Genomic DNA, 20,580 nt, shown 5'->3' with positions numbered 1-20,580 from the left:
CGCTGTGACGCAACGTGGCCTCGGAGCCAATGACATGACGCCTTCAGCTAGCACGCGATTTGCCTCTTGGATGCGAGGAGGGAGGGATGCGGTGCATGTGATTGGTCAACTCTGATGCTCGCGGGGTGGGGGGTTGTAGAGGATGAGGTTGAGAGGAGGGAGGGGGGTGCTTTACCGCAGTATCACTGGATTTCTGCACCACTCATCAAAACTCTGCGGCATGCAGACAAGAGCTTGGGGGAGGGCAGAGAGCAGGTCTGAGCTGAGTGTAGGGACCGCCACCTTTATCCATCTGTGATCCTAGTAGAGAGGCTGCATTGCTACTGTGTGCTGCAGTGGGATCTTCTTATTTATGTGCAAGTTTAATTTCATGAGCAGACGCTTTTAATCTACCTCTGTTCTCCGAGGAGGTACAGTAGCGCGCGCGCGCTCTCTCTCTCTCTCTCTCTCTCTCTCTCTCTCTCTCTCTCTCTCTCTCTCTCTCTCTCGCTCCCTTCGAGCCGCCGCTTCTCTTTTGAGTGTGGGTGTGAGAGAGTGTTTGAAAGAGTGTGCATCAGATCAGGACAGCGGAGCTCCCCACTTTTTATGACAAAATGGCAAAGGACGGAGAAAAGAGCGGGTGGAAGGAGTATATATGGAACCCCAGGACCAGGGAGTTTCTGGGCAGGACGGCCAGCAGCTGGGGTAAGTGAAGATACAGCAATGCAGCAAAAAAATAAATATGCATGGTCTCTGTACTAGGTTTATGTCATAGTCATCCTCAGCCTCAGCGGGGTGGCTCCATTAGAAATTACTGCATGTCACCTATAATGAAGGTTTATTATCCTCTGCAGCGCTCAGGTGGATATATATTCTCTTGAGACGCCCCTGTCGCTGTCCGCTCCTGCTTGGTGCTGAAATCTGAAATGCGGCACCGCTCCTGTGGAAGCCGGTGGAGAAAAGAAAATCGTCTCCTGCCCTCTTTCCTTCTGTCTTTATTTATTAATTTATGCCGCCGCTTTCCCCTGCGCAATGCGCCCATCGTGAGGGTGGAGGAGGAACATGCTACTGTTTCACATTATTATTCGCCAGCTGACTGCAGCACGGCCCAGAACAGGTTCCTCTCTTGTTGCAAAGTGCAGTTGATCAGCTCCTCTCCGTGTGCGGAGTGCTGTCGCAAGCGTTAATGTGGATTCTGCTGCAGAGCAGACTTTTCTCACTCTTTTTTTTTAATTCCCAGGTTGGCTTCTCAGTCAAGTACAGCATAAATTGGTTTGCTTTTGCCTGTAGCTTCGTCTAATGAGCCTTCAACGTGATGTCATTCATTTTCAGGCTGTTTGCCCCCCCTCCCAGAGATTCTGCAGGGTGATCCAATCCCAGTTTCCATTGCTATTGCCAGGATCTGCCCCCTTTTCTGCCCCATACGCAAGCAGCTTGCAACCATTTTCAAAGATTCATGAAATGATAGGGCACATATGGCTCTCTTCTAATGACATTGGAGCATTTTAATCTGGGTAAAGCCGAGGGCCAAATGCTATTTGTATCACCTCCAGTCCGGCCCCTCCCAGTGTGTGTAACTCAGCGAGGGATTTAATCCTAATCTAATGACTTCATTGGCTGGTGCAAAGGGAAGCTATCAATTCAGGGTGTTTGAGCAAACGAAAGCACTCTCAAGATTTTAGATTATTTTTTATCTTTTCGCCTGGGACATAATCTTAATTGCACATTTTTGAGTTTTTCTGTTTGTGCATGGTCGGAATGATGCTGACACTGGTTTCTGTCGCAGTTGTGTTCTGGTGATTTTGTTTCAGGAATTTTAGTGCAGAGATGGGAATCATTGACTGTCGCTTCGTTTGCTGGAATCCTTCCCGTGTACAACTTAATCCAGCTCAGTGTGTCCCAGGTGCTTCAAGGTCTGGTGGCCCTTTTAAGCTGTGCTCTCTAAGGCTGGCTAATTAGGCTATTTCTGTAGTCGCCCCATACATGTGGGTCTGCTAAACTTGGCATTTCACCTCTTCTTCTTCATTCTTCATTCCCCTGATGATGCATATACACTATACTAGCTGTACCTGTGGTTCCACTTATCAACAGCCTATTCATCCATTTTCTACCCCCACTTAGAAGCACAGAGAAAAGGGCAAAAATGGATTCCAGTCTATTTAACAGACAAATGTATTGTTTACATGTATTTATATGCACTACACAGTGGTAGATCAAAAGCTTCTTTGAGGATGAAACACTTCCTTTGGTGTCCGGCCTTGTGTAAAGAGCTAATGATATGGAAATAGCCTTGATAAAGTGGAGCAGTCTAGCTAGGATAGGGCATTGCCACAAGCTGACACCAGGAGAACATGGTAAAACAACTAATTCTATTTAAAAATAGGACTAATTAAGTGTTCTGCACCTCCCACTTCCCAAAAACAAAGAAAGGCTCTGACTGGAGCGTTGGAAAGAAGCGTTAGAGGACTTAATGATGACACTGTTCTTTCTCGAGAATGCACACTATTATACACAATATAATTATTTGTTTGAAAATTCGAGATCCCCAGGTCAAAGCTCTATCTATCCTCTCTTTAGACCTTGTCACCTTTCTATTTCAGAGGTGCATTCATCACCAATTTACGAAGCCATCTAAGAGCATGTCCTCCTAATTAATTCTGAATAAAAAGAGACACCTCCCGCCATTATCACTGAAGAAGAAAAAAACGGTTGCTCATCCATCCCACCCGTGCTTTTGTTCTGCGCTTTCAACTGTTGTCTGCATGAACAAAACCAGGTTGAAAGACAGATGCTGCGCTGGCCATCATCACCGTGGACGGGGAGTTCAGACTGTAAACCTAACACCAGCTTTGCCAGGGGGGGAAGCCACCCGGCCTGCACACTTGACCCTGCATGCACGCGTGCACATCCAGTCTCCTCTGGGTGGTGTCATATTTGTGGGTTGCACAACATCCTCTTCTGAGTGGCACTAAAACACTTTACTTTGTCATATCTTACCTCAGTTGTTCTCTCACTGCAGTGCCTCCGGCTTTGGTCCAAAGGCCTGCAGCCCGACTCTGTGTATATTTAATGACTACATATGGGACTACTTAGACAATTGTTATTTCCGCGTCCGATTCAAATAATTCTAGGAAGAACTGGATGGAAAAAAAAAAACCTTCTCTAATTGCCCCCTGTGGACCAGCTTCCTCTTGACATTTTGTTATGGATTTCTGTAAAGCCTGGCTGTGTGGGGAGGCAGAGGCAGCACTGAGGCTGCTGATAGAGTGAGCGAGCTCCCCGCTGGGGGGCATCCAGCAGAGACACGGGGTCAGGGCACTCAGCTGCTACCCAACGCCTGCCTCAGGTGTTGCTGTCTCAAATGGGGGATGTATCGTAGAAAAATATATTTATGTTCTGCTGCTCTCGATGGAGACAGGGATGGTTGAGGTGGGACTTAACATCTGCTTCAAGAGAAGTTAATGGTGCCATGTAGGAGATGGATCACATCACTCATTGGTTTGATTGACTCTCGACAGAGAGGTGTGATCTAACCTACAATAAAATAGATAAAGCACAGTAGCGACAGAGAGGTAATAGGTATTGAAATACAGATATAGCTAATTGATTAATCTCTCATCTGGAAAAAAATTATAAGGAGCAATTCTGATTTCAAGTGTTATTCACATTTTCAATTAAAACGTTCCATTATTCAAGATCTAATAACTTTATTGTCTTTGTGCAAGCACGATAAAGTGAAGAGAAGATGTTGAGCTCTGGGAACCTTTGAGTGTAGGAGTGGTATATTAATTAGAAAGAAAATCAAATTGACAAATGTATTGATAATAAAAGCCATACATAGTTGCAGCCCTATATTCTGTCTAATGTAACATTATCAGTATGCTCTTCATTTGCTTTTCATAATAAATAGGCTTAGTCCATGTTTGCCTGTAATCTCCTGACCCTCAGTCTCCAGGGAGTCCTTGTCCTCCCTCCTCATGTATCTCCCTCTGTCATCTTTTCTCCTTCTCTGAGGACAAGGCAGCTCCACAGTGAAACTGGTCAGACGCCAGCAATTCAACCATTGGTTTTTATTCACAGTCTGCAAGGCTAGGGGGAATTATGTCTCATAGATTGATCAAGTATGAACATACAGTTAATGATTTCCCCATTGATAAAAAAAATCAATGGGAAAAAATGTTGTTGTGTAGTCGGTGATATTTTAAGTATCTAAGTGACAGTTGTTCATGTGTGAGAAAAGCAGATGTTGCAGAACGAAGCGCCTCTAGTTTAATAAATAGGATTAACTGGCCTCCTGTGGACATGTTTGCTGAGAAAGTGACTGAACACAGCCTCAGCAACATTTAATCAGAATTAATTCCATAATATTAATTCCGATACAAGCTTACGAATGCTTAAAAATGTGGTCGCGCATTACTGTAATTACGAAATGGCCTACTCGGACTGGTGGCTGCAGATATTAGTCTAATGTAACCTTCATGCATAAATAAAAACCTGTCCATTATACTGCAGAGCCATCGCAGCCAAATGCAGATCAACAAGTGTACTGCGAGAAACAGTAGTCTCACTGCAGCATCGTTGCAAATTAAAGAAGATGTATTTAGATGTGAAAGATCTTTTACGTTCATAAAGCTAAATAAAACAGTAAAGCCTGGGTCTGAATGTAGCAACGTGTTAACACAAGTATGAGTCCATTATGGTGTAGAGCTGAGAACCTCCTATTCAGTTCAGTACATATAACTCTTGGGATCTTCTCTAGATCTATATTTTGTGATTAAATTTGATCATAGAGGAAGGGGACTTTTTTGCAGTGTTTCCTTAACAACACTTTGTGCAAATTAAAAAATGTGTGCAGTTATTGTTTGATCGCGTGATGCTTGCCTGTTCTTTTAATTAAATAGAATCCTTAATGATTTTTTTTTCAATGCATTCCCATTTTTTACGAAGGCCAATGTATGTGATATCAAATGGATACAACACAGCAGTGTATAGTGGTATTTTAAAGGACCAGTGTGTGGAATTTAATGGGATCGATACGCAGAAATGCAACATATCATTTATATAATAACCTGAAACTAAGAGTTGTTAGAATCCCCACTAATTTTCTACAGCAGCTCAGAAGGTACAAACCAAACACTGGCTCGAGAGAAGCCCTTTTGCATTTTTACATTACTATTGGTTCCCCCTTAGCTTTGAAGGCGACGGCGTTGAGTTGAATGCAATCTGCAACCACACCACTAGATACCACTAAAACCTACACACTGAGCCTTTAACATATAAGAATACGATTAGATTCTTCAAAACTGAGCTACACTGTGTATAACTAGAGTTCTGGTTATCTGGACACGGTGAAACGAAAAAGTAAATTTCTTCTTGATTCAATATCCTTGTAGGATTCACTTTTCTTAGTAAACTGAATAATATACAATATACTAACAGAATAAATGCTTTTCAACTCAATAATGAAATCTGTTACTATAACTAATGCGTTTTACACTGGTGTGACAGGCAGTTGATGCAGCTCTCTTCTCTCTTTGCCTGCAGGTCTTATTCTTCTCTTCTATGTAGTTTTCTACATTTTCCTGGCCGGCTTGTTTACGCTCACCATGTACGTCATGCTGCAGACCCTGGACGACCACAAACCCACCTGGCAGGACAGGCTCTCCACACCAGGTGCGGCGACTAATGATACAAACCTTTCCAATACAGGTCACAATCTCGTGTTGCCGTGTCATGAACTCTCTGCTGTCTCTCTGTCACTCACAGGCATGGTGATTAGACCCAAAGCAGGTGAGTACTTTGAGATCATCTACAACACCGAGAACACCGAGAGCTGGGACATGTACACTCAGACCCTGGACAAGTTCCTGGCACGTAAGTCTGCCTCTCGGCTTCCCTCCCAGTGGCTCAAAAAGCTTACTGCTGTGGATTATCCAAACCCGTAGAGTGAATAGTTTACACAGAATAAGAATTCATTCCTTTTTGAGTCCTAAACTCTTACAGACAAAATAGCTCCAACCCCTGCTTCCCTCTTCCCCTTCCTGCAGCCTACAACAGCTCTGAACAGGCCCTGAAAAACGACGAGTGCACCCCGGACCAGTACTTCCAGCAGGAGGACAGCGGCAGTGTGAAGAACAACCCAAAGCGCTCCTGTCAGTTCAACCGCACTATCCTGGAGGACTGCTCTGGAATTCATGACCGTTACTATGGATACCAGTCGGGCAAACCGTGCATCATCATCAAGCTGAATCGGGTATGAAAGAGAGAGAGGCAAGGGAAATGGATGGTGTTGCTAGGAGACCTGGGGTGATTGAGATAATGAGACTGGTTGGGAAAGAGGAGAAAGATAATCCCAGTTAAAGTAAAAGATTTATTTATTTAAAGCAACATTTATTGTTGCTTTCAATATCTCGTATCATGTAGCAGATTTTCTTTTCATTTTCCTCTCCTCTGTGTGTAAAGAGTGAGATAGAGTGAGACGGGACTGTGTTGTGTTTCAGGTGATTGGGATGCTGCCAGGGAAGGACGGACAGGCTCCGTTTGTCACCTGCGGTGCGAAGGTAATCCCTCTTTGTCTTCCACAATGAAAGGCTCAACGTAACAAATTGGACTCAAGCCCAGTCATAGCTATTGTGCCTCACTCTCATCCACAATATGTCACCTATTTCTCATTGCCACGTTCCTGTGATGTTTGTATTTCTATTGTTTCAGCCATCATATCTGTGTTGCATGCCATTTTGTCATTCACACCACATGTTTTTGTCGCTACTCTTCTCTTTTTCCTTTTTCATTTGCTTCTCCATCGTGTTCTTTTAATTTGTCGGCTCTCAGAGATACAAAGTTGGCAAAGATCAATGGGTAAGAACGGGACAGAAAATGTGTCTTGTAGAGTTTCGATCATAATTAGACGTAAAGAGTAGTAGTGTAGCAGTTGTATGTGTATTGAAGGTGAGACACTATTGGCAATTTAATGATTTTGGGCTTTTTTTCTTCCATAACTTTCAGACCCATTTAAAGAAAACACCCAAAATACACATTTAGATGTTTCTTTTGCTGGTGAATTTGCGGGTTGCAGCTGAATACCCCTCACCTCACCCTCCCCTTCCAAACATGAAAGAGAACCAGTGGTAACCCTTCAGTTGTCAGTTGGACTGCTGTAAAAAAAACAAAAAAAAAACATGGCAGCCTTATCAGAGAGATCCTGCTCCTCATGTTAATATAAGATATTTAAATATAAAGGGCCCATTTTGGGGTAAATAAAACAACAATCAGTACAATTTAGATGAAACACACTGCTGAAAACATCATTAGGATTATTATATATTCATTTCAGCCAATAGATCCCCTTCACCTTAATCTTACACAATGAACCTTTAAAGGTTATTCACTCCCTGCTGTTTGGCCTCATACTGAGCCAGCAATCTCCACCTCACTAGCATTTAAGACACCAAACTAATAAACAAAATATCCAGTTACACACAAAACTGTTAAGTAGATTATTGCACTTCAGCAAGATGTTTAATTATGGTACTTAAAGAACATTTAAAAGCGAGCGCTTACATTTGCCCAAGTAGAAAAGCCAATATGGTATTTTTACTTTTACTTCAGTATATTTGTTTATCTATTTATTTGTACTTTTAAGGAAAACATTTTTTTCATTCCTAAACACATTATCAAAATGGTTTATTTAGTCTGTTTCTAATTCATGTAGTAATAAAAGGATTGGTGCCCTCTGTAAAAACCCTCGACTCTAATACGTCAACAATATATAGCAATAATTTGCATTCTTTCAAACCAACCCGGAAAGGTTCATGGTAATAGCTTTGAGTTTCCGGTTGTTTCCCACCTAGAAAGGTCTTTTCTCTTTTCTCCTCCCCCACATGTAGGAACTATAATAAATATGAAGTGTTTTTTTAGGCTGTAACTAACCAGACTGTTTCACCCCTTCAGAGAGAAGACAGTGAGAAGATTGGAGAGTTGATGTACTTCCCTCCAAATGGCACCTTCAACCTTATGTATTACCCTTACTATGGCAAGAAAGCTCAGGTGAGACTAAACTGCACAGATAGTTTACAGGGTGTCAACTTGTACACATTGCATTTTAAAGATGAGTTCCTGTATCTAGAGGTGTGATTGGATGTGTGTTTTGCAGGTGAACTACTCTCAGCCTTTGGTTGCCGTCAAATTCCTTAACATTACTCAAAATGAAGACGTCAACATCGAGTGCAAGATCAACGCCAACAACATTCCCCTCGGAAGCGAGAGAGACAAGTTTGCCGGGAGAGTGTCCTTCAAACTGAGGATCAACACTAAATAGGTTGACCTTTTCCTCCCCTCTCCTGAAAACTACTTTCTTCATTCTCTGCAACATTGCACATGCACAGAAACAAATCACAGTATTCACACCCTTCGTAGAATATGTTTACAACCCCTGAATGTTTTGGGGAAATAGTCCAATCACATTATGAGGTGAGATGAGAATGAGAATTAAAAAAACTAAAGGGTGGAAATCCTGTCATTATTTCTGTCTGTGAGCTTTGGGACAAAATTCTTTCCTGTACATTAGTTTGAGGTGACGTCTATTTATACTGCATGACAAACTAGGGGATATAAAGGATGTGAACGTGTGTTTTCAAAGTTTGCAAGGATCAGCAACATTACCATGTTATTGCTGCTCCCCTCCGGTTGCCTCCTTATAGAGTATCTCTCTATATATGAATATACACAACTTACAATACAAAATGTGTATATCTACAGTATTTATACAGTATCCCAACCTTATATCAGTACATTGATTTTGTTGCACTTCAAATAATATTCCAACAGACTTGTGTATATCTCGACGGGGCGGATGCAGAGATGAAGCCATTTGCATGTGTGTATACGTCTTCAGTGTGCTTTGAGGGCAGGAGGCCCCAATGTCCCACCTCTCTGCTAAGTGTGAATTAAGGTTATGTCGAACCACTGACCACCAGGAGGGACCGCACTGTGATCTTTCGAACCTCGCGCACGGCAAGTGTGTTTTTCACGAAAAGAGCGTACAGTAAGATAGGAATCTTAAAAAGAAAAATGAAAAGAAACGGGAGTTACAGTTGAGGTCAAAACCTTCAAGAGTGTGTGTGTTTGCGTGTGCGTTTGTCGGTGTGTGTGTGCGTGTGCGTGTGCTCCATTTACAAATCTCATGTCATACAATAGGTCGGGAAATTGCATGCAATGTGCAATATTCATTAAGTGGCAAACATTAGGAATGCTTGAGTCCGTTCCTGAGATGCAAGGACATCTATCAAGTGATTATTCCATTTTTGGATCATTTCATATTCACACTGGTTGTTTGACTTGAGAGCAGTTTACAGAACACATGCGGATATATAGGTTACTGGTGAAGGTCGTATTGAAACCACTTATACTTAGCGATGGGAAACGGCACGTCAGTTACTTCGCCATCAACGTGACCCGAAACTTCCAGTGAGTTAGTGGTTAAACAAAACTTTAGCTCAGACGCTCCCAGTCTACAGTTATCAGTCCTTTAAACAGCTTCAATCTTCCTCCTGCTGCAAATGTAACGTTACGCTCCCTGTCCCTGTCACTGTCACTTACCATTCCTTCATTAAGTTGAATCAGGATCCATTTCTTGTGTCTCATTTTTGTATTTAAACATGAATATTTAGAGTTTCATTTGTGTGCTCTGCATCTATTTCATACTATTCAAGTATCAGAAATAGATGCCGTTGTGATATTTTTGTATTGATTTGCACTGGAAGTGTTTGTTCCCTTTGTTTTATCCATGTCCCATTTTCATCCTTGAAAATATTCATCCAGGATATCAAAATGCGTAGTTTACATCTCCCTCTAAAAGTGACTACTAGAGTCTTGATTATGTGACTTGTTAGTGGATCAGAGTTTTGTTTTTTAGGCCTGGAAAATAATTATTTTTATTCCACTAAGATTATGTTGTTGTTGTATTTTCCAATATTGAACCCATAAGTCAGGTTTAAGGCAGAGCCATTACGATAAGAAGACAGGCAGCCTCTCTAAAATACATGAATTAAGTCCGGTTCTGTTTTCTTAAGGTATATTCACCGTGCAGTACAAGCAAGCCTGCAAATATTCACAATAGAAATCTGTGGAGTCACACCTTTAAACATTCACAGGCACAGTCACAAAATTACACCAGTGTGACTGTGATCGCGGATCACAAGCATCTGTTCACTCACATTAGAAGAAAGAAAGAAAGAAAGAAAGAGTTTTTAGTCGTCTGAGGGTCTCTTTTTCTTGTGGCTTCACTTCATGTGTCTCCCCTCCTCAGCATTCCTGAAACACTTACTTAATTTCACTGTAATCTCTTAATCTGGCCAGCTAATCCAGAGCAGGCACGCTGAACTTCTTTACCCCACTTTGTCCCTCCTCCTTCTCCTTGAGAATTCACTGTCAGGATCTCTCAAGATGGAGAGAGCAAGGTTAATTTCCCCCTTAATTTCTGTAATCATGCCCCTTTAAACGACAAAAAAGCAGGTTACATGTGTGGCTCCATCACCCTATTGGACATGCTCATTTTTACTTATGTGCACGTGAAGATTTGTTCTTCAACCAAAGACTTTCATGACAGATTGAATTTGATTTGTTCAGATGCACTGACACATCCTCAGCAGCTGATCTCAGTGAGGATCTCATGCAGAGAGACTGGAGGATCCAGGTGGAGACCCTGTGCAATTAACTTTTATCTAGTAATAATACATCATTATCATATTAATAATAATAGTAACACTACATCTACTACTACTAATAATATTACGCAGAAAAGGAACACGTTACATGACAAGATAACAGTGCCTCCTGGTGGACAGACAGTGTTGTTCCCAAATGTTACAGAATGTTATTTCCTGTTATCTCCACTTATCCTTTTTTTTTTGTGATAATTTGGAGATGTCCTCAAAAAGCAATATATTTATTTCTTGTGTGGCTATATGATGTATTTATTGGAAAGGCTGAAACTTAATCAGTGCAACATGTATCAAGGGCAAAGAGGAAAAAGGAGGAAAAAACAAGTCGCATTCTGGCATTATTGTCAGTTTTGTGTCTATCACCCTGATGGAAGGATATAGAAAAAATATTGTTTTGTTTATAAAAGAGTATTTTTACTGCTATTTTGTTGTAAAGAGGAGAGAATGTATTAGTTGGGATTGTATCATGTCAGGGAGCTATACCTTGTTGGTTTTCATCATTTCATTCAACAAATGGCAAAATGTTACAGCTCGGTTGGAAAAGTTTTTGATTTATGTCGAGAAGTTTTTGATTTATGTCACTGTTTGAGTCCTCTCTACTTTGTTAAAGTGAGTGTGCAGTGAACGTTCTCTGAGGTCTGCTGTAACAGAATGAAGACAGATTTGTTAAAGGTTAATCAGGGAGGCGGTGAATAATGTGCAGCGCTTGTAGAGAAACATCAGCTTTTGAAAATTGTCAGAAAGAAAACACAAAAGGGCCCAAAGAAAAAATTTGAAATTCATGTTTTAATTAAGAAATGACATCACAAAACCCCATTCCCCCCTCTCTTATCACCTCATCTTACATCATATCATTGCCTAAGACTGTGGTGTTCAAGAAAGGAATACTCTCGCCCGAAAAAGGATGATAATTCTATTCTGGATTCTTTATGTTTTGCTCTTATTGTATGTATATTTTTGCTCATGTTTACTGCAAACCAAGATAGAGAAATAAATAAATGTCATTTAAGGGAACTCAAAAATGTAACCTTGTCTCTATGTCTCTCATCTTTATATCGTGAATCAAGTGCACGCAGTAGGCAGGGGGACAGAAAAAGAAGCCAGTCAGCCTGTGTCAAAGGTTACGTCAGATGGAATCTGATGTAATCTCATTCACCGTAATCCTCGCAGCCTACAACGCCGGGGGTCACCAGTGATGACCTGTGCAGACCGAAGTGGTGAAAGACAAAAGAGTCGAGGTCTCTCTCTCTGTGTGACTTGATTGACTTATCCCCCACATGAGTGAAAAATCTCTATAGTTTATTTCATCAAGCAGAAGTGGAGACATACTTGAAATACCAGCAACACGTCATCTTCCGACACACATCGTGGTACAAAGGTCACAGATTACAGTCTTGCTCTTATTCTTGTTGCTATTTGTTCAATGGCAAACATATAGATTGGTCCGAGCTCAGAAATGTATGAATCCTGGCTCAGGTTGGAAAGTTTGTCCCTTTGGGAGCTGCTTTACAAATAGTCTAGCCCCCAAACTGCTTGACAAGATTAAGGCCGAGGAGTATTGCTGCGCACTGACCTTCAACCGCCTCCTGTCTCCTTCTCACTCTGTGCCCTCAGGCTCTATCTTTATCTCTCCTTTCTTCTCCTCAGAAAGAGAGAGCGCAGTCCAGGAAAAGGGAGAGAGCCGGGATTACGTAGCATTAGAGGTATTTATGGGGTTAAAATAGTTTATTGATCAAGAGCAGTGCCAGTGACTGATATTTGCACATACTACTTACCACGTCCCTCAGACGTTCAATATTTTATGATCATGTATAATTTGTATCCTCTTCATTTGCTCCAAATCAGGAGATTTCTAATATTCAACATTTGATATGTAAAATGTTCCTAAAACAGGACTTTATAAGGGGGAAAGCCTTATAAAAATAATTTTGTGTGCCATTGCACCACTTAGAGCATACATGTGCAGGTAGAGTGCATGTCACATAGATGATGTCCACCCTGTTGTAAGGAAAGATAAGACTAGCAGAGCACTGGTTCCTCTGCTGAACAGTGTTACACAACAACTTAGTGGCATTTAAATGTCAAAGTTATCATATTACCGGACTATGTCATAAAACAGGCACCTGCAGTCTGTCTTATTCATTTTATATATATTTAATTATTCTGAACACCATACAAAAACTTCCTGCGTACTCTAAATTGGATTTATTCTTTCATGTAACACCACTCGATCTGGCTGGATGGTCCCAGATTTGTTCCGTCTACAAGGCGTTTAAACCTAGCTCATTGTGAGGTAGCAAACAACTCTCCAAGATTTAACCCCAATCAAAACAGCAGTCATTTTCAACAACATTTGAAATGTACAAACATAAAAATTACCAATCACATATGGACGGGGGTTGGCACAAAAACATAAACCGTACAGTCCATGACAAAATCAGCTCCTCAGTGACATGTGTTACAGTGGAGGTGATTGTGTTCATGGTACCGTGCACAGCAGCTTATTAAATAATTCACATTCGGTCTGTAGCAGGCCTAAAAACATTATCCGCTGCCTTTACACTCCCTCTGAGGTGAGAACAAGTCCAGAGGTGTTTTTTTTTTGATAAGGAATGTCGTGGTTCACAGTGAACTGGCTTTGTTTACTGATTTACTTGATTGTTGACACAGCACTTTGGTTCGCGGATGGCACACAGTTGTGGGTCACTTCAGGCAATGAACCGACCCTTCTGGCCTTCCTGTGGCCCGGATAAAAGGAATGTGAGCCTAAAGTGGCCGACTTGATAAGAAGCAAACATGGCCCGAGTATCAAAAAACAAATATAGGCGTTTCTTGGCAAACATGAGGTGCTTTAGGTAAAGTATAATCCGGATATAAATCAAAAGTGGTTTGACGGCTGCCCCTCCGAACCCTGTGTGTGTGTGTGTGTGTGTGTATGTGTGTGTGTGTGTGTGTGTGTGTGTGTGTGTGTGTGTGTGTGTGTGTGTGTGTGTGTGTGTGTGTGTGTGTGTGTGTGTGTGTGTGTGTGTATTGTGATTGGTGAGTCATGCTTGGGATGGGTGTGTGTGATTGGTATGGCAGGTCTGGGTGTGTTTCTGCCTGCAGGTCCCTGGCACACCTGCAACTCACTGCCACTGAACAACCGTTGCAGTATAAACACCCTGGAATACAATCTACTCATCATCAGATAATACTGTATGACTAAGCGGTAGTGTCTATCAGTATTGGTTTCATTCTGGGTGCGGCCTACGCTTGTTAATCTCTCCGGTTATGCTCCACTTGTACCAACCTGCCACCCGGTTAGTTTCTCTGGCCCGACAATGCCTGCCTGTCTTTTAGGTCATCGGCACATTCAATCTGCCTGAAGCCTGGCTTCTTGTTCTTTGGCTATCTCCTGCTGATCACAAAAAAAAACGCCCCCGTGCCACACCACACAGCACGCCACACCAAGTACAACGACCAAGTCAGAGACCTTATGTGCCTGAATCCCTCACTGTGTAATAATCTGCAAACCTTAATTTTACTTTGAAAAGTCTTGCGCTTGGGTCAAGTTCCTGCTCCACTACATAACAAGTGGCCCATGTTGTAAGTGGTGAATATGGCCCAAACCAAACCAATTGCGGTACTGCAGTGGCTTAATTGTGGCCCAAATCTAGCAAACACTAAAATGTTGCTATGTGGGATGGGAAGAATAAATGGCACTTGTAAACCTTGGCTGAAAACAAATCAAGCCCAATCTTGTTTCCTCGTTTCAAGACCTAATTAGTTGCCAGACGAGAAACCATGAGGACAGTGCAAAACATTGTGAAACAGCTGTAGAGGCTCTATGTCCAATCTGATAGTCCCATCTTCTATGGCAAGTTTAGCATGTCATTGTCCTCCAGGGCTTTCTCAGTCCTGTCATAAACCTCTCCGATGGCCTGAACCACTCTTCTCAGCATCGAGCTCATCTCCTCCTGGTCCTGCACGCACACCAGCCTGTAGAAGAAACCCCGCTCTGGCATGGCAATGAAGGCCAGCTCAGCTGCCTTCCGCACAAACCAGGTGTGGTGTTTGGCTAGCGTGCTCTTATAGGCCTCGCGACACAGGTCTGAGGGGGTCCTGAGGCGGCCGGTCACTGGCGTCTCAGCCAGCTTCTCCAGGAAGAGCTTCAGCCACAGCAGGGCCCGATGCAGACGCAGAAGAGTCCGGCATCCAGAGTCCGTCTGGTGATTGAAGTCCACCACGCCTCGGTCCAGCTCCACCAAGATCATTGAGCGCACAGAGCGGTAAGCATCTACGTGCTCTGAGGCCTTGACATTGTTCTTCGTCCCGGCCTCTGTGATTGCTGAATTTATTGAGTTTAAATCCGGGCCCAGCTCTGCCTCAGGATTCCCCTCTGACAAAAGGGCCAATTGGCGAATAATGGAGGTCTTTGTTTCTATCTCTTTAGATATCAGTCCCACCATCGGGCCCAGAGCTTCCATGAACCTGCAAGAGCAGCACACAACAGAATCATCCAGCTTTGTCTGGATTAGATGGGATAAAATAATCAATCATTGGTCCCAGAACAAGGAAATTTGTAGTTTTACAGCAGGAAGGTCAGAGAGAAATTGGTAACGTAATAATAAGTAAAATGCTATACTTTTAAATGTGTGGAATTATAAAGATGATGGAATAAAAACTCAAATGTGCAGTGTGAGAATATTCAATGAGTCATAAGTAATGTCCCTTTTTCTGGGATTGTTAATAAATGCATCCCTCACACTGTTTTCCTCCTTTAGCAGGGGATCTCACCTCACGAGCTCATCCCAGCTGGACAGATAGGGCTGCAGCAGCACATCCGAGGTGTCAGCCTGCGCCGCCGACAAGTGGGTGAGCAGCAATGACACCTGGAAGGTCTGACCGGGGCACTCGTCCAGGACCCACAGACCCTCAGCCCCATCGGCCCCACTGCTGTTGGACAGCTGGTGAATCTGATGGTGGGGGGGAATGGGGAGGTGTGTGAGCGCGGGGGGGCAATTAATGAGACAAAGAAAAACAGAAAGTGAGTTACTATTATTCAAACTGTCAATCTGCTACTTTACAGATTCAGTCTGAAAGAGGAAACATAATAAGCGATGACATGATCTATTTGCTTGTGCTCTTTACCTTATTCTCCTGATTATAACCTTTCAAACAGGAATCCCACTGGTAATCCAAACCTCCCTCTGCAGTCAGACATCACAAAAAGAAACAAGAGAAAACCAAAAGATTAGTCTGTGGTCCCAGACACTTTCCAACTCAAACAGAGGGTACAACATGAAAGTGCTGCCACTTAAGAGCAGCCTGTTAATCATAATAACAATTCAATATTTAATGGTAAATAAAAAAAGGGTAGTGCAATATGTACATAACCTTTATTTATTATTATCGTTATCTATTTATCTCAAAACAACTGTGGAACTGTTAGGGATTCTGTTGCGAATATACACATCCAGCGGTAACAGCAACATTTGTAATCATTTGGAGGCTTGTTTCTGGACTCCTGCTAATTTTTAACTACCCTATTCACTTTCTTGAAACTCGGTTTTTGGTCACCACCAACTCCTTAAGGGAACTCACAGTCACAGGCTCTAAAAAGTTGAGGGAAGCTTTATAAACAGCTTAATTCTCTTTTAGATTCGTCAGTATACGACCCCCACTTCACATTTCACATATTATCACTGCTCTTAAATTGCATGGGAGTATCCTCTTCTTCAATAGGATCACTCATTAGCATAAGAGATCTGTATGCTGTTGACGTAGGATAACAGGTTGTGACAGGCCGGATTGAATGGGCTGCACAACAAGAGAAACTCGTTTGCTACTGCAGCAAACTACATTCTGTTGATGTTCAGTTGTCATTGTTTTTTAAGCTCGTTCCAGCCTGTGACAAAGCCAAACCTGTTAGCTTCATTGACACTGACTTCCTCTACACACGTCACATGCACACACAAGTTGTTCTGGCATAAGCCCCATCGAGGTCTCTAGCTGCATCCCTCCAAAAGGCCACAGGATTCAAACACACTCTACGCTATAAAACAAAAGATGCTTATACAATTTATCATTTTCGATGTAGAAGACTTTAGCATCCAGTCCATAAACCGCTGCTCAAATTAAAAACAGCCCGTCCAATTTGCCAGAGATGTATTTGTGACCTGACAGTGACCTACTGTGGATGTTGCCAGAAGTGTCAACCGAGATGTGAAGTCTTTGCACTATTACTATGAGCCGTATCTAAATTTAAGTTTCCTAACGGAGCAACTATGAGTTACTCTCCAGAACTGGTTGTTGTTTCTGCTAAATTTGTACTGTGCAGTCTGACTCAGCTCTCTCAAATCTCGCTGCGCTTTCAATTTAATCCAGAGAGATTACATGGTCCCAGTATGAACATCCACTTATTTCCCTACAATAAGGCAAAAAGAATGTGGTGAAGTTATGGATTATTGATTTTGACTATAGAAGTAGATAATTTGTAAAATAAATGATCTAATATGACTTGAATTACCTTACATAACAAATAAGTCATATATATATATATGTAAACATAGAGAAATACATATATATATAGCATTAAGAGACGGTAATGAGTTGTGTGACCACCATACATAACTCTGTAGCCACCGAACATGTGACACTTCCCTGATTTGGAGCCTTATGCATTCCAAACAAGGGACGAATTGTGTGATTAAAAGTGCAACCACACACACACATGCACATGGACACACAAACAGACCCACACAGAAATACTCACGCAGCCACATGGAGCCGAGGAACAGCAGCAGGACTAAGATAGCTGCAGCAGCCTTTCTCTTCACACCCATACTGAAGTCCAGTTTCTGGGTCTGCCAGTCCGTCTCCTTGTCTTTTACCTTTTAATTCCTCTGTGACTCACATGAGTCCTCGTCCCCTTGCACTGGCTGTCACCACAATTACTCTCTACCGGACCCGTGCCTCTGACCCTCCTCCCTCCCAAGTCCTTTCAAATCTTTCATACTCCTCCCCAAAACCTCAGACACAATCCTCTGTCCACCATTGTGCCTAAAAGAGCCCTGAATCAATGTTGAACTCTTTTACAGCTGCTGCTCTCCCTATTCACGCTCTCCCCCAACTTTGCTTTTCTTTTGACTCTGTGCGATTCACGTCTTCCTGCTACCCTGCCCTTGTTTCGCAATGATTATTTTGGAGCTGCCTGCCTCTTGATGTGGTGTTACTCAATCTGTGGGTCCAGAGATCATCCGAGTGCAGCCCCTGGCTGATAAAGTAGAGCCAATGTAGCTTGTCCACCAGTAACCCCTTTCCTCCAGATTCATCTTCTCTATATGCGTCTATATTCCTCGTCAGTTGGAGTAAACATCTGCTCCCTCCCATCTCCACCCACCACTACCCTTCCTCCTCCCTCCTCCCTCCTCTCTATCTCTCCACCTCTCTCCCTCTCTCTCATTCACACACACACCATTAAGTGCACAACCACCACATTTTACAACTGTGCTGACACACATTCCTGACAACACATGGGTTTACATGACAGTACGACATGAAACGAAAGCGTGCCCTATGTCTAAACAGAATATATTTTTTCACCTCTCTTTTCACATTTCTCTTAAAGTCATGACAAACTTGAGTAAAGAATAGCAGTGATGTATGTGCACACGCTTAGATGTGATACCAAATCCATGTTAGTCAATGATTAACAACGGCAAACCGCGCTTATCCGAGCTGAGGCAGCAAAAGATACAAGGATGTCCATTTGTGCTAATCTCAAGCTAGATATGAAGACATCTGTAGCTCTGCACATCATATTGGAAGGAAACGGAACAAAGAAACGACCACGTGTTTTTTCTTTTCAAACCTCATATACAGATTCATATCTTTCAGTTTTAAGATCAGTTCTAAAGTCCAAGATGTGTCAGTTAGGCAGGAGGGCTGACACGGAGCATGAAGGGTGTTCCCATGATTAGCACCTCTGTTAGAGTTAATCATGGGAAACCCTGTGATTGGTCTCTACCGGTGAGTCTGCTGCTGCTGCTGCATGTTGGGGGAGGTGAACAGACATTGAACTCCACACTCAAGCCGAACCACATGTGTGCTCACGAAGAGGGACTCAACAATGGCAGTTTTCAACAGAGGAGCGGGAAAAAAAAATAAGTGAAAGCAGGGGCATTCATTCCTTGGCTGGGAGGAGCCGGTCATGGGGCTTTTATTCCGTGCAGCCAATGGATGATTCCCGTGTTAAATAGGCAGCAACTGATGAGGAGAGGCTTGAATCCCTGTGAAAACATGTGACCCTTTCAGAAACCCTGAGCTGCTTGACTCCACACAGCTGCCGCTCTCTAATGACACATTCTGATGAAATTAGCATATGTTTTATCTATTTTCCTATTTAAGTTTTGGGTTCGTCTGTCGGGGGAAAAAACAGTAAGCTGCCGATTTGTAAACTGATGCACCAAATGGACTGAGCCACGTGGTATGAATTCACACTGTGGGGATGTGTTTATGTGCGGAGGGTCAGTGGGGCAGGAAGTGGATATTTTGTCACTGTCAGGAACCACGACACTGGATTTTCCACCACCCCGTGCACTCAAGTGAAACATATCAGGAGAGACCAAACATAAAACCACAGGTCCAGGATTACACTTATAATCCTGTTTGGTTGTTGGTTAAATTTGTCCCTAAACCCTCAATAGAATTCAACATTTGTTCACGGTGTAGGGTTCAAATTCCCATTAACAAACCTCCCACGAGCAACATGAATGACAATAGTGCAGACATTCAGAAGTAATGTATAAGTAAAGGGATTTAAAGCAACAGTGCAGTTGTTGATCCTTCCAGGTCATAGCTCTGATTAGTTTTACGAATGTCGTCTGAAGTTTCAAAAAAACATTTGATCCATCCAGGGGTTAATCCATAACTAGGTTTAAATGTAAAAGAATGTCCGATACATTTATAGACTGACAAAGGTTTGACCCATGTTACTGTGTATGCAAGTGATCTTGATGGGGGGAAAAACAGTGTAGTGTGTGTATGTGTGTGTGTGCAATTTGGTCCAGATCCAGATAAAAATCTGGATTTGTGAATTTAAATGTGGTTTCATGAGGAGACTGTTGGGCCTTGGTGAAGGTAAATGTGCGGTATTGAGTGATGACACAGCATTATTGGTCCAAATGCATTAAAAAATGGCTTTAAGCCCCCTTTCTTCACTGATATGACCACAATTACAATACTAGCTATAATACAGTTAAACATTCCTGTCTGACCGTTGTTATAAAGAATTTGAGAATAAAATTGGGTGGAGCTGAGAAACATCTTCAGGCTCAGTTGTGCCGAAGAGGCTTAAAGAAGCAAATATTGGATTTCACTCAGACTGCTTGTAGTGGGGGGAATATAAACAGTCTAAACCCATACTGTTTATTATACTGTAGCGTAAACGTGGATTTGAAGCTGCAAGGGTCCGGCTCTTCTTCGGTATCTTACCTCTAACTTAGTGTGAGATACTCAATCAGCCTTCTGGAGGCTCTGATTACCTTCAAGAAGCTCATCTCTGCTTCCCTTGCTGTATATTTAGAAGAACATCACATACTGTGCAACTCACACGGCACATTCCAAAAATCAGTCTGTTGCCCTTGACACCGATGAGCTACTCTACTTATGTTACCCACAGCAGTAATTAAAATAGCAAATTCACACTCTGGATTTGATAAATAGCAATTTGTAGTGTTGCAGTATGGTCTTTTATTGTAGTTTCTAAAAACAAAACAGGTTGGTGATTTATCGTGATGCAGATCTCAGAGTGGGCCTCCTTGGGGCTGTTCACACTGTAGTCTGCAAAAAGTCACACTACTGGAGTCCTGATGGTGAGGTGCTAAAGCTCTGCAGGGTG

The 20,580-nt window shown here is 42.4% G+C and overlaps 2 protein-coding genes across 3 annotated transcripts; one reads left to right on the top strand and one right to left on the bottom strand.

Annotated features, from left to right (window-relative positions):
* Positions 1–578: 578 nt before the first annotated feature.
* On the top strand, positions 579–8,334 carry atp1b2b (ATPase Na+/K+ transporting subunit beta 2b). 2 transcript variants are annotated; one of them, XM_053441732.1, is made up of 8 exons: positions 579–684; positions 5,524–5,652; positions 5,746–5,853; positions 6,027–6,232; positions 6,480–6,539; positions 6,811–6,837; positions 7,930–8,025; positions 8,132–8,334. In XM_053441732.1, the coding sequence occupies exons 1-8, from the start codon at positions 594–596 to the stop codon at positions 8,294–8,296; spliced, it is 882 nt and encodes a 293-aa protein (XP_053297707.1). In that variant the 5' UTR covers positions 579–593; the 3' UTR covers positions 8,297–8,334. The 2 variants fall into 2 exon arrangements, with proteins under 2 accessions (XP_053297707.1, XP_053297706.1); XM_053441731.1 differs by lacking the exon at positions 6,811–6,837 and having other exon boundaries at positions 594–684.
* A 3,133-nt stretch (positions 8,335–11,467) lies between these two features.
* Positions 11,468–18,077, bottom strand: gltpd2b (glycolipid transfer protein domain containing 2b). The gene is made up of 4 exons (XM_053441458.1): positions 17,455–18,077; positions 15,831–15,889; positions 15,477–15,655; positions 11,468–15,170 (listed from the first exon to the last, which is right to left on the bottom strand). The coding sequence occupies exons 1-4, from the start codon at positions 17,522–17,524 to the stop codon at positions 14,552–14,554; spliced, it is 927 nt and encodes a 308-aa protein (XP_053297433.1). The 5' UTR covers positions 17,525–18,077; the 3' UTR covers positions 11,468–14,551.
* Between the last annotated feature and the right edge of the window lie 2,503 nt (positions 18,078–20,580).

The sequence above is a fragment of the Pleuronectes platessa genome, chromosome 15, assembly GCF_947347685.1.
Source record: "Pleuronectes platessa chromosome 15, fPlePla1.1, whole genome shotgun sequence".
In the NCBI taxonomy this organism is placed as follows: Eukaryota; Metazoa; Chordata; class Actinopteri; order Pleuronectiformes; family Pleuronectidae; genus Pleuronectes; species Pleuronectes platessa.
The sequence above is the reverse complement of the archived record's forward strand: the minus strand, read 5'-3'. Positions and strand labels throughout refer to the sequence as shown.